Source organism: Carcharodon carcharias, chromosome 13 (genome assembly GCF_017639515.1).
Source record: "Carcharodon carcharias isolate sCarCar2 chromosome 13, sCarCar2.pri, whole genome shotgun sequence".
NCBI lineage: Eukaryota > Metazoa > Chordata > Chondrichthyes > Lamniformes > Lamnidae > Carcharodon > Carcharodon carcharias.
The window spans coordinates 60,860,192-60,872,607 of NC_054479.1; the positions used below are offsets into that span (position 1 = coordinate 60,860,192).

Consider the following 12,416-nt stretch of genomic DNA (forward strand, 5'->3'; position numbering starts at 1 on the left):
TTACTGTTGAATGAAAAGTGGAAACCAATTTGCACACAGCAAACTCCCACAAACAGCAATGTGATAATAACCAGATAATTTGTTTTTTGTGATGTTGATTAAGGGATAAATATTCACCAGGACACTGGGCATAACTCCCTGCTCTTCTTTGAAATAATGCCATAGGATTTTTTACATCCACCCAAGCAGACAGTTGGGGTCTCAGTTTAACATCTTATCCGAAAGATGGCACCTCCAACAGTGCTGCACTCCCTCAGTACTGCATTGGAGTGTCAGCCTTGACTTTTGTGCTCAAGCCCTGGAGTGGAACTTGAACCCAGAACCTTATGCTTCCAACTGAGCCACGGCAGATACTTTAGTTGGTTGAGCAATGTTTTGATCAGGGCACTACTGGGAAAACTCACTTGTTCTTTGAAAGATTGCCATGGGATTCTGTGTCTTTGACATTCATCTGACAGAGCTGTGGGGGTCTTATAGTGGAACACTCCCTCAATATTGCACTGTGGTGTCAGACCAGATTTCCAGAGGTTGAATTTTTCTTGTATTCCAAAAACATCCAACCAGTACTCTAGCTGCAGTCTAGCTAGTGTTTTTATAGAGTTCTAGCATAGCCTTCCTGCTCTTATACTCAAGGCTTTAACCAATAAAGGAAAGTATCCCTTATATAATAAAAGCAAAATACTACAGATGCTGGAAATCTGAAATAAACACTGAAAATGCTGGAAAAACACAGCAGGTCTGGCAGCATGAAACAGAGTTAACGGTTCAAGTCCAGTATGTCTCTTCTTCTGAAGTCATCTTGGCTACCTTATCTACCAGTCCTGGTGCCTTCAGAGATCTCTAGACATACACTCTGAGCTATCTCTGTTCTTCTACATTGCTCAGAATCCTACCAGTTATTCTGTATTCCTTTGCCTGGTTTGACCCACTTAAATGTATTACTACACACTTCTCCGGATTGACTTCCATTTTTTTCTATCCACCTGACCAGTTTACTGATATCTTCTTCACTATCAAACACCTTTAAAGGATAAAGGTGGCTCCATCCTCTGCTCTATTCGCCAGGACACCTGCAGCTTCTTTGCTCTCGAGCTGGGACCTCTTGGCGTCGCCATGGCAACCCTCCCCTCCCCGGGAATTCTGGGAGGGCTGATGGCGAGCGCTGATTGGCTGCGCCTCTGAGGGCGGGGCTTCTGTCATGGCGGCTTCCAGAGTGGGGCTGTTGTCGGCGCGGCTTCGAGCCGTAGGGCCCAGGTAAGGAGTTGCTCGAGGAGGAGACAGGGAAATCTCGGTTAGATGCGGTGCAAGAGACAGACTTGTGGCTGTCGGGTTCGGTACCGGGGGAGAGGGAGTGGGTTAGGCTGCGCTCAGACACTTCACCCGTCCTGTCCTGTCAGCTTGAAGCAACCGTGCTGGGGCTTCCACCTTGCGGCTTTATTGCTAAAATAAACATTCAAGCAAACCGTGTGTGATCGGTCACTTCTCAGGACAGTAGTTGCCCCGGGTTTACATTAAGTGCAGGCTTAGAAAGCACTCTTGGTAAATCGAAGTGATTTTCATGAGCTGAAGGCCCTTGCACCCCCTGGTTGTACCACAAGTTGTAAAGAAGAAACACTCGTATTTCTTTCGGACGTCCTTAGGAGACCTCGGCACTTTACAGCCACTTTTGGAAGTGTTGTATTGCAATGTAGAAAATGCAGGGCAAAGTTCCATAAACAGCAATAAGGTACAAATCATAACTAATTTTAGCATAAAAGCAAAATGCTGCGGAGCTGGAGATCTGAAACAAAAACAGAAAATGCTGTAAAAACTCAACCATGTCTGACGGCATCTGTGGAGAGAGAAAAACTGTTGACGTTTCGAGTCTGTGTGACCCTTCAGAGCTAAAAAGTAGAAATGTGATGAAATTCATACTGTTTAAGGGGGAGGGGAGGGGGGTGGAGCAGGTGAAGGATCGAAAGTGGGATAAGAGGGGAATATAAAAGGATAAAACAATGAATAAATGAATAAAAGTTAATTATAAATAAATGGATAAAAAATAAAAATGGATATTGAAAAAAGGGGTTAAAAATGGGTGAAGATAGAGGAAAGAGTTCATGGTCTGAAGTTGTTGAACTCAATGTTAAGTCTGGAAGGCTGCAAAGTGCCTAATCCGAAGATGAGATGCTGTTCCTCTGGTTTGCGTTGGGATTCACTAGAACTTTGCAGCAGGCCAAGGACAGGCATGAGAGCAAGGTGGTGTGTTGAGATGGAAAGCAACAGGAAGGTCTGGGTCATGCTTGCGGACAGACAGAAGGTGTTCTGCAAAGTGGTCACCCAGAGTGCATTTGGTGGCTCCAATGTAGAGGAGATCGCATTGGGAGCAGCGAATGCAGTAGACCAAATTTAAGGAGGTGCAAGTGAAGGACCGCTTCACCAGAAAAGAGTGTTTGGGCCATTGGACGGTGAGGAGGTAAAGGGGCAGGCATTGCACCTTCTGTGATTGCATGGGAAGGTTCCGTGGGAAGGGGATCAGGTGTTGAGGGTGATAGAGGAGTGGACCAGGATTTTAGTGGTGTTGATTGAGGGATAAATATTGACTTGGACATAGGGAGAGCTCCTGTGCTGCTCTTTGAAATAGCGTCATGGGGTATATACACCCACCTAAGAGCAGATAGGGTCTCAGTTTAACATCTTGTCCCCCTTTACTGCACTGGGAGTGTTGGCCTGCATTATGTGCTCAAGTCACTGGAATGGTCTCAGATACACAACCTTGTGACTTGAATGAGTGTACTATTGGTGGTCGTGGCTTTTAAACCATCGCAAGCTTCAGTCCCTTCTCTTTTTGATTTAAGTTTGAAGGTGATACAAAAAAGGGCTGTGTGTTTGATAGGAAAATATCTGTAGACTCCAGGAAGATATCAGTGGACTGGTCAGGTGGACAGAAAAAATGGAATTCAATCTGGAGAAGTGTGAAGTGATGCATTTGGGGAAGACAAACAAAACAAGGGAATACACAACAAGTGGTAGGATTCTGAACAGTATAGAGGAATAGAGAGACCTTGAAGCATATGGCCACAGATCCCTGAAAGCAGCAGAATTGGTAGATAAGGTGGCCAGGAAGGTATAAGGGAAACTTTCCTTTATCACTAAGGCCTTGAACGTAAGATCAGGAAGGTTGTGCTCGAGCTCTATAAAAACCAGTTAGACTGCAGCTGGAATACTGCCTGGAGTTCTGGGCACTATTACAGGAAGGATGTGATTGTACTAGAGAATACAGAAGAGATTTATGCGAATGTTGCCAGGAACGGAGCATTTTAGCCATGAAGAAAGATTGAGGTTATTTTCTTTGGAACAGAGGAGGCTGAGGGGATATTTAATTGAGGTGTATAAAATTGAGGGGTCTAAATAGAGTGGGAAAGAGGTATTTATGTTAGGTCAAGAACCAGAAGGTATAGATTTAAACTAATTTGTGGAAGGATTGGGTTCTCTATTTCTTTAAAATTTTGGTTCCCTTGGGTGCTGAGAATCTGGAGTGTCCTACTTGAAAGGGTGTTAGGGGCAGAAATCACCCCCCACCCCCCATTGCGTTTTAAAAAAACACTTGGATATGCACGCAAGATGGCGTAAACTGCAGGACTACTGACCAAGAGCTTGAAATTAGGATTAGTCTTGATGGCTCTTTTTTGATTGACATTGACAGATTGGGCTGAATGGCCGCCTCCTATGCCCTCCATCCTGGTTTGCCACATTACGTCCAGGTTGTATTTTTTGACAGAAGTTGGCATGGTTTTGTTTCTTGACATATCAACGCCCTCATTCCTTGAATGCATTTGGGAAAAACATTTTTCAAGCTTGTTACTTCCACCCTCCCTTGGGGCCTTCAATTAAAACAAGAAGAACACAACGTTTTAAACTGTCACTGTCTTCATGAATTGTCAAGTATATAAATCACTCAGTTCTTATTTATAAAACTTGTTTGCAGACTTCAGTGCTGTTCAAATTTGTTCAAATGAGGGAATAAAGACCAAGCTTGGTTTTTGTTACTTAATTTTTTTTCTTTTTATTAAAACACAGGTCAGTTCTGTAATACTCTAGCTTAGAGATTTCAGGCAACCTTTTATTAGAACTTAGAAATATTTAAAAAGCAGAATGCTGCAGATGCTGGAAATCTGAAACAAAAACAGAAAATGCTGGAAAAACTCAGGTCAGGCAGCATCTGTGGAGAGGGAAACAGTTAACATTTCAGTTCTGCTGAAAGGTCATCGACCAGAAATGTTAACTCTGTTTTTCTTTTCACAGATGCTGCCTGACCTGCTAATTATTTTCCAGCATTTTCTGTTTGTATTTCTGATTTCCAACATCCACAGTATTCTGCTTTTTTTTACAGTTTGATTCACTGCCACTTCTCTTCCAGGAAAGCCTATCTTAAAGAAGTTATGCTCTTCTCTCTGTGATTTCTGTTGTTTCTTTTACCCAGTTCATCTTCATTGCTTTCTATTTCCCATTCTGTATTTAGTTAGAAATAAAAACAAAAATACCTGGAAAACTCAGGTCTGACAGCATCTGCAGAGAGGAATACAGTTAACGTTTCGAGTCCACATGACTCTTCATCAGAACTAAGGAAAAATAGAAATGAGGTGGAATATAAGCTGGTTGAGGGGGTGGGGGGGAGGGTGGGACAGGTGAAGCAGTTAGAAATAGTTGATCTGATTTTTTTCCCCACAGTTTAATGAAGCTCTGCACCTTAATTAATATTGAAATGTTAATCAAGCTATGATTCATATACTTGTCAACTAATTAAAATGGTGACAGTTTAAAATGTTATGCTCTTGTTCTGACTGAAGGCCCTAAGGGAGATGGGAGCAAATAGCTTGAAGAAATGTGTTTTTTAAATTGCATTCAAGGGAGTGAGGGTGTGCTAAAATTGCATTCTTTTCAAAAGGAAGACCAATTTCTCCTTTGTACTCTCGCTATGATTGTGGTAACTGTTCTAATGCAACTTATGGTGAGTATCAGCAATCTTCCATTAGAACTGGAGTAGACCATTTAGACTATTAGCCTATTCCTGCATTCAACCAAATCATAAGGAGAGGTTGCATTAACTTGCCTTGTCCACCCTTGTGTTTAAAAGACTGACCTGATTAAGATGTTTAAAATGATAAAGGTAGATACAGAGAGGCTATTTTCCCTGGTCTGGGAATCCAGAGCAAGGGGCCACAGTGTTAAAATTAGATCCAGGCCATTTAGGACTGAAATCAGGAAGCACTTTTTCACTTAAGGGTAGTGCAAGTCTGGGACTCTCCAAAAAATTGTAGGTGTTGGGTCAATTGGACTTTTAAGATTGAGATCGATAGATTTTTGTAAGGTCATCAAGTAACTTCTCTCTCTCATGCCATGATTTCGCCCCCCCGCCCCCATCCTGGCCCTAAACCTGCATTTGTCTCTAGTTTCTCTATCTCTCCTCATGCCCTCCCCAAGCTGCCCATGAGAGACACCACCTTTTAGCTTTCAACTCTATTCTTGCTAAATTCAGTTGACCACCCGCCAAGTCACCTGTCATATCCTGATTTGGAAAGTTATCAACATTCCTTCATTGCTGAGTCAAATTTCTGGAACTCCCTTCCTAATAGCACTATGGAAGTTCACTGTGTGAACTGCAACAGCTCAAGAAAGCAGCTTACCACCACCTTCTCAAGGGCAAATAGGGATGGGCAACAAATGTTGATGTTACCAGTGATACCCATATCCTGTGTATGGATAAGTTTTACAAAAAACCAATAAAATAAATGCTGCTGAGATCCCCATCCGTGCTATTGTCACCTCCAGATCGACTATTCCAATGCTTTCCTGGTTGCACTGTTCCACCCTCCATAAACTTAAAACAAAAACAGAATTACCTGGAAAAACTCAGCGGGTCTGGCCACATCGGCGGAGAAGAAAAGAGTTGACGTTTCGAGTCCTCATGACCCTTCGACAGAACTAGGTGAATCCCAGGAAGGGTTGAAATATAAGGTGGTGGTGGTGGTGGTGGTGGTGGTGGTGGTGGTGGTGGTGGTGGTGGTGGTGGTGGTGGTGGGGGGGGGGGGGGGGGGGGGGGGGGGGGGGGGGGTGGGGGGGGGGGGGGGGGGGGGGGGGGGGGGGGGGGGGGGGGCGGGGGGGGGGGGGGTGGGGGGGGGCGGGGGGGGGGGGGGGGGGCGGGGGGGGCGGGGGGGGGGGCGGGGGGGGGGCGGCGGTGCGGGGGGGGGGGGGGGGGGGGGGCGGGGGGGGGCGGTGGGGGGGGGGGGGGGGGGGGGGGGGGGGGGGGGGGGGGGGGGGGGGGGGGGGGGGGGGGGGGGGGGGGGGGGGGGGGGGGGGGGGGGGGGGGCGGGGGGGGGGGGGGGGGGGCGGGGGGGGGCGGTGGGGGGGGCGGGGGGGTGGTGGTGGTGGGGTGAAGTGGAGGGGGGCGGTGTGGTTGTAGGCAAAAGCAGTGATAGAAGCACATCATCAGAGGAGTCCGCTACATTACATTGGAGAGACCCAACGTAAACTGGGCAACCGCTTTGCAGAACAACTGCGGTCTGTCCGCAAGAATGACCCAAACCTCCCTGTCGCTTACCATTTCAACACTCCACCCTGTTCTTTTGCCCACATGTCTGTCCTTGGCTTGCTGCATTGTTCCAGTGAAGCCCAACGCAAACTGGAGGAACAGCACCTCATCTTCCGACTAGGCACTTTACAGCCTTCTGGACTGAATATTGAATTCAACAACTTTAGGTCTTGAGCTCCCCTTCTGTTTCTTCCCCCTTCCTTTTGTTTTTTCCAATGAATTATATAGATTTTTATTTTTCCCTCCTATTTCCATTATTTTAAAATATCTTAAAATCTTTTATGCTCCCCCCACCCCCACTAGAGCTATACCTGGAGTGCCCTACTTAATTAGCACATTCGTTTAGATAATATCACCAACTTCGACACCCATGTGTTCTTTTGTTCTGCCGTCTGTGACATCTTTTGATGATGTGCTTCTATCACTGCTTTTGCCTACAACCACACCACCCCCCTCCACTTCTCTCCACCTCCCCCCCCCCCACCCCAACACCACCACCACCCGCCACCACCTTAAACCAGCTTATATTTCAATCCTTCCTGGGATTCACCTCGTTCTGTCGAAGGGTCATGAGGACTCGAAACGTCAACTCGTTTCTTCTCCGCCGATGCTGCCAGACCTGCTGAGTTTTTCCAGGTAATTCTGTTTTTGTTTTGGATTTCCAGCATCCGCAGTTTTTTGTTATTATCTCCATAAACTTAAGTTTGTCTAAACCTCTTCCTTTATAACCTGCATCGAGGTCCTCTCACTGCTATGCTTGCCCATCCAACTTGCCTTCCTGGCCTCATTAATTCTCTTGTTCAAATTCCTCCATGCCCCTCCATATCTCAGTTACTTCCTCCAGCCTTAACTCTGGCCTTGTGTCCATGTCCCACTTTGTTCACCCGAGCATTGGCAGCTGTGCTTAAGCTCTTAAATTCCATCCTTAAATCTCTTCGTCCCTCCACTTGTCCTCATCCTTTGAGACCCTCTTAAAACCTACCACTGACCAAACTTTTAGTTACCCCACCTAATGTTTCCTCCTTTAGCTTGCTGTCAAATTTTGTCTGATTACACTCTTTGAAGTACCTCATTGTTGTAAAGATGGGAGGAGGCTCAAACACTGGTCTGAGTAACCTGTTTCTGTGACGTATATCCTATACAATGTTTTGTGCTCGTCCTATTTATATGTGGACAACAAAGATTTTGAAGAGTTATTCTGCTGAATCAAATTGAGTTCTGTTACAATGAAAATAATAACATTGACCCTGCAAGCTGTTGTAATGATGTAATAACCCTCAGAGAAAGAATCCTACCCTCCCCTGGCCTACATGTGACTCCAGCCTCACGTTATGTGGTTAGCTCTTCAAAGCTCTTCAATTTGCATAAAATGTTGAATAATCCAGTAGTTTAAGTGCCGTTAACAAGGATGGGTTGCACATTCTTCTGGCTTAAAAATCCCTGTGTTCCCTCTCTTTCCCCCCTACCAACGCTGCCTCCAGTAATGTTTTACTGTGCTTTTGTGTTAAGGTATTAAGTATCTAAGTTCTGCATTCAGTGAAGTCCACTGCCCTGGCGTGCAGTCAGCTGGTTTACTTTAAGGCTAAGGTGCTGCTGTTGGTAGCCTAGAATAAGAGGCGAGGTTTAGACCATAAGATGTAGAGGAGAGTGTGAGAGGAGGACCCTGGGACAGGCAGTCAGCAGCACCTAGAGGATCTAGAATCTAGTCTGTACCCAAGTAGGAGTAAGGGTGAAATAAAAGCAAAGGTCCGTATTCTATTGAGTTAAGATAAGTCTGGGGAGCTCAGTCCCGTGATTTGCACATCCCATGATTTGCACATCCTGTGCTATGTGGGAAATCCTAGCACGTTTCAGGACGTGGTCACCCCACAGCTTAAGCGAGGGAATGGGTGACTGCCAGATAGAAGATGACCAGAGAGGTAGCGAGGGAATCCTCCGAGTGCATCTTGCTTGCAAACCATTTTTCGGCCTTGGAAAATGGTGAAAGTGTTTTTGGTGTAGTGAATGATGATGTATGTTTATATCCTACTAACTGAATTGATAACCTGCAGGCTGATGTGTGTTTTATGACATTTAAACCTGGTATGCAACCACATAGCTGTCCTGATTCCTTTCCCTCTTCCTTTTCTGCTGCATGTTAGTTTGAAGTTTCCCATTTGTTCAGTAGTAGTATCTGCACCTTCCAGAGGGCTAGGAAGCTGGATGGCATTAAAGGTCTGTCTCATCTGCTGACTAGGGTGTAGTGGTGTAATGATAATGTTACATGACTTGTAATCCAGGGAATGAGAATTCAAATCCCAGTTTGATAACTTAAATTCAATTTCCTTTTTAAATCTGGAAATAAAAAGCTAGTACCAGTAAAAGTAGCTATGAAGATGTTGGATTGTCATTAAAATCCAAATGGTTCAACATGTCATACAAGCTATGAATTAGGTGCAGGAGTAGGCCATTTGGTTCCTCGAGCCTGCTCAGCCATTCAATAAGATCATGGCTGATCTGATTGTGGACTCAACTCCACTTTCCTGCATACTCCCGATTCCCTTTGACTCCCTTGTTAGTTAATAATCTACCTCAAAAATATTCAATGGACCTGCTTCCACCTCTCTCTGGTTAAAAGAGTTCCAGAGACTCACGACCCTCTGAGAAAATTTCTCCTTATCTCCCCCTTATCTTTAAACTGTGTGCCCTGGTTCTAGACTCTCCCACAAGGGGAAACATCCTTTCAGCATCAACCCTGTCAAGCTCCCTCAGGGCATTATATTTTTCAATAAGATCACCTCTCATTCTCCAATGGATTCAGGCTCAATTTGTCCAACCTTTCCTCATAAGATAACCCCTTCATTCCAGGAATCAGTGGTGAACCTTCTCTAAACTGCTTCGAATGCAAATATGTCTGTCCTTAAGTAAGGAGACCAAAACGTACACAGCATTCTAGATGTGGTCTCACCAATGACCTGTATAACTGTAGCAAAACATCTCTACTTTTACACTCCATTCCCCTTGCAATAAATGACATCCTATTTGCCTTCCTTATCATTTGCTGCACCTGCATACCAACTTTTTGAGATTCATGCACCAGGACAGCCAGATCCCTGTGCACCTCAGAGTTCTGCAATCTCTCTCCATTTAAATAATTTGTTGTTTTTCTATTCTTCCTGCCAAAGTGGACAAGTTCACATTTTCCTACATTATACTCCATCTGCCAAATCTTTGCCACTCATTTAACCTATCTATATCTCTTTCCAGACTCCTTATGTCCTCTTCACACATGCTCCTACCTCTCTTTGTGATCAGCAAATTTAGCAACCTTACATTTGGTCCCTTCATCCAAGTCATTGATGTAGATTGTAAATAGTTGAGGCCCCAGCACTGTTCCCTGTGACACTCCCCTTGTCACATCTTGCCAACCTGAAAATGGTTCCGCTATTTATGAATGGTTGTAGAGATAAGCCGGGGAACTACAGGCGTGAGTCTCACATCAGTGGTAGGGAAACTCTTGGAGAAAATTCTGAAGGAGAGAATCTATCTCCACTTGGAGAGGCAAGGTTTGATCAGGGATAGTTAGCATGGCTTTGTCAGAGGGAGGTCATGCCTAACAAATTTGATTGAATTTTTGAGGAGGTGACCAGGTGTATAGATGAGGGTAGTGCAGTTGATGTAGTTTACATGGATTTCAGCAAAGCCTTTGACAAGGTCCCACATGGAAGACTTATAAAGAAGGCAAATGCACATGGGATACAGGGTAATTTGATAGGGTGGATTCAAAATTGGCTTAATTGCTGGAGACAGAGGGTGATGACAGAAGGAAGCTTTAGTGACTGGAAACCAGTGTCCAATGGCGTACCACAGGGATCTGTTCTGGGTCCCCTATTATTCGTCATTTATATAAACGACATAGATGAGTATGTGGGGGGTAGGATTAGTAAGTTTGTGGATGACACAAAGATTGGCCGGGTGGTTAACAGTAAGGTTGAGTGTCTTGGGCTACAGGAAGATATAGACAGGATGGTCAAATGGGCAGATAAGTGGCAGATGGAATTTAACCCTGAACAGTGTGAGGTGATACACTTTGGAAGGAGTAATTTGACAAGGAAGTATTCAATGAACAGCATGACACTAGGAAGTTCTGAGGAACAAAGGGACCTTGGCGTGTGTGTCCATAGACCTCTGAAGGCGGAGGGGCATGTTAGTGGTGTGGTGAAAAAGGCATATGGGACACTTGCCTTTCTCAATCGAGGCATAGATTACAAAAGTAGGGAGGTCATGTTGGAGTTGTATAGAACCTTGGTGAGGCCACAGTTGAAATACTGTTGTGCAGTTCTGGTCACCACATCTTAGGAAGGATGTGATTGTATTGGAGGGGGTGCAGAGGAGATTCACCAGGATATTGCCTGGGATGAAACATTTCAGTTATGAAGAGAGGTTGGATAGATTTGGGTTGTTTTCGTTGGAGTGGAGAAGACTGAGGGGCGACCTGATTGAGGTGTACAAGATTATGAGGGGCATGGACAGGGTGGATAGAGAGCAACTGTTCCCCTTAGTTGAAGGGTCAGTCACGAGGGGACATAATTTCAAGGTGAGGGGCAGGAGGTTTAGGGGGATGTGAGGAAAAACATTTTTACCCAGAGGGTGGTGATGGTCTGGGCAGTGCTGTCTGGGAGGGTGGTGGAGGTGGGTTGCCTCACACCCTTTAAAAAGTACTTGGATGAGCACTTGGCACGTCATAACATTCAAGGCTATGGGCCAAGTGCTGGTAAATGGAATTAGGTAAGTAGGTCAGGTGTTTCTCATGTGTCGTTGCAGACTTGATAGGCCGAAGGGCCTCTTCTGCATTGTGAGATTCTGTGATTCTGATTCTGTGATGGCTCTGGTTGGCCTCCACAGAGCGACCAAGGCCATGGCACTGTGGGTGGTCCAGCTGCTCAGGGGGTGGAGGAAGAAGTGTGGAAGGGCAATAGTGGTATGGGATTCGTTAGTGAGGAGAGTAGACAGGCGCTTCTGCAGCTGTAGACGTGACTCCAGGATCGCATGTTGCTCCCGAGTGTTAGGGTCAAGGACATCACGGAACAGCTGCAGGGCATTCTGAAAGGGGAGGGTGAACAGCCAGAGGTCATGGTCCAATGACCAAAGAAGAAAGAGAAATGAGGTCTCACAAGCAGACTTTAGGGAGTAGGGTAGGAAATTGAAAAGCAGGATTTCAAAGGTAGTAATCTGCAGATTACTCCTGGTGCCACACAGGAGCAAGTATTGGAACAGAAGGATAAAGCAGATGAATGCATGGCTGGAAAGTGATGCAGGAGGGAGGTCTTTAGATTCCTGGGGCATTGGGACCATTTCTGGGGGAGGTGGGACCTGAGAAGTTGGACGGGTTACATCTGAACAGGACCAAAATCCTCACGGGGAGGTTTGCTAATGCTCTTGGGGTGGATTTAAACTAAATTGGCAGGAGATGGGATCCTGAAAAGTAGTTCAGAAGGGAGAGAAGCCGAGAAAGAATTAGAAGTTAAAACGCTAGTAAGTGAGTCTGGAAGGCAGAGGAAACATAGGCTAGATAAGAAAGAAGTGAGTTTAGTAAGACTAAATGGGATATATTTTAATGCAAGGAGCCTGAGGAATAAGACAGACGAGCTGAGGGCACAGATAGGCATGTGGTAGTATGATATAGCTATGACTGAGACTTAGCTGAAAGGGCAGGATTGGCAGCTCAGCATTCCTGGTTTTAAGGTATTCAGATGAGAGAGAGAGAGAGAGGAGGATAGAAGAAGAGGTGGGGTCACAATATTGATCAAGGAATCAATTATAGCAGTGAGGAGGGATGATATACTGGAAGGATCATCAAATGAGGCCA

The 12,416-nt window shown here is 45.4% G+C and overlaps 1 protein-coding gene across 1 annotated transcript in view; it reads left to right on the forward strand.

The window, feature by feature from the left end:
• The first annotated feature begins 1,166 nt into the window (after positions 1-1,166).
• Positions 1,167-12,416, forward strand: part of pisd (phosphatidylserine decarboxylase) — a 185,360-nt gene continuing 174,110 nt past the window's right edge. Inside the window, exon 1 of the mRNA XM_041202519.1 lies at positions 1,167-1,254. Within this exon, the coding sequence (XP_041058453.1) occupies positions 1,199-1,254 (56 nt within the window). The 5' untranslated portion in view covers positions 1,167-1,198. The remainder of the gene's footprint in view (positions 1,255-12,416) is intronic.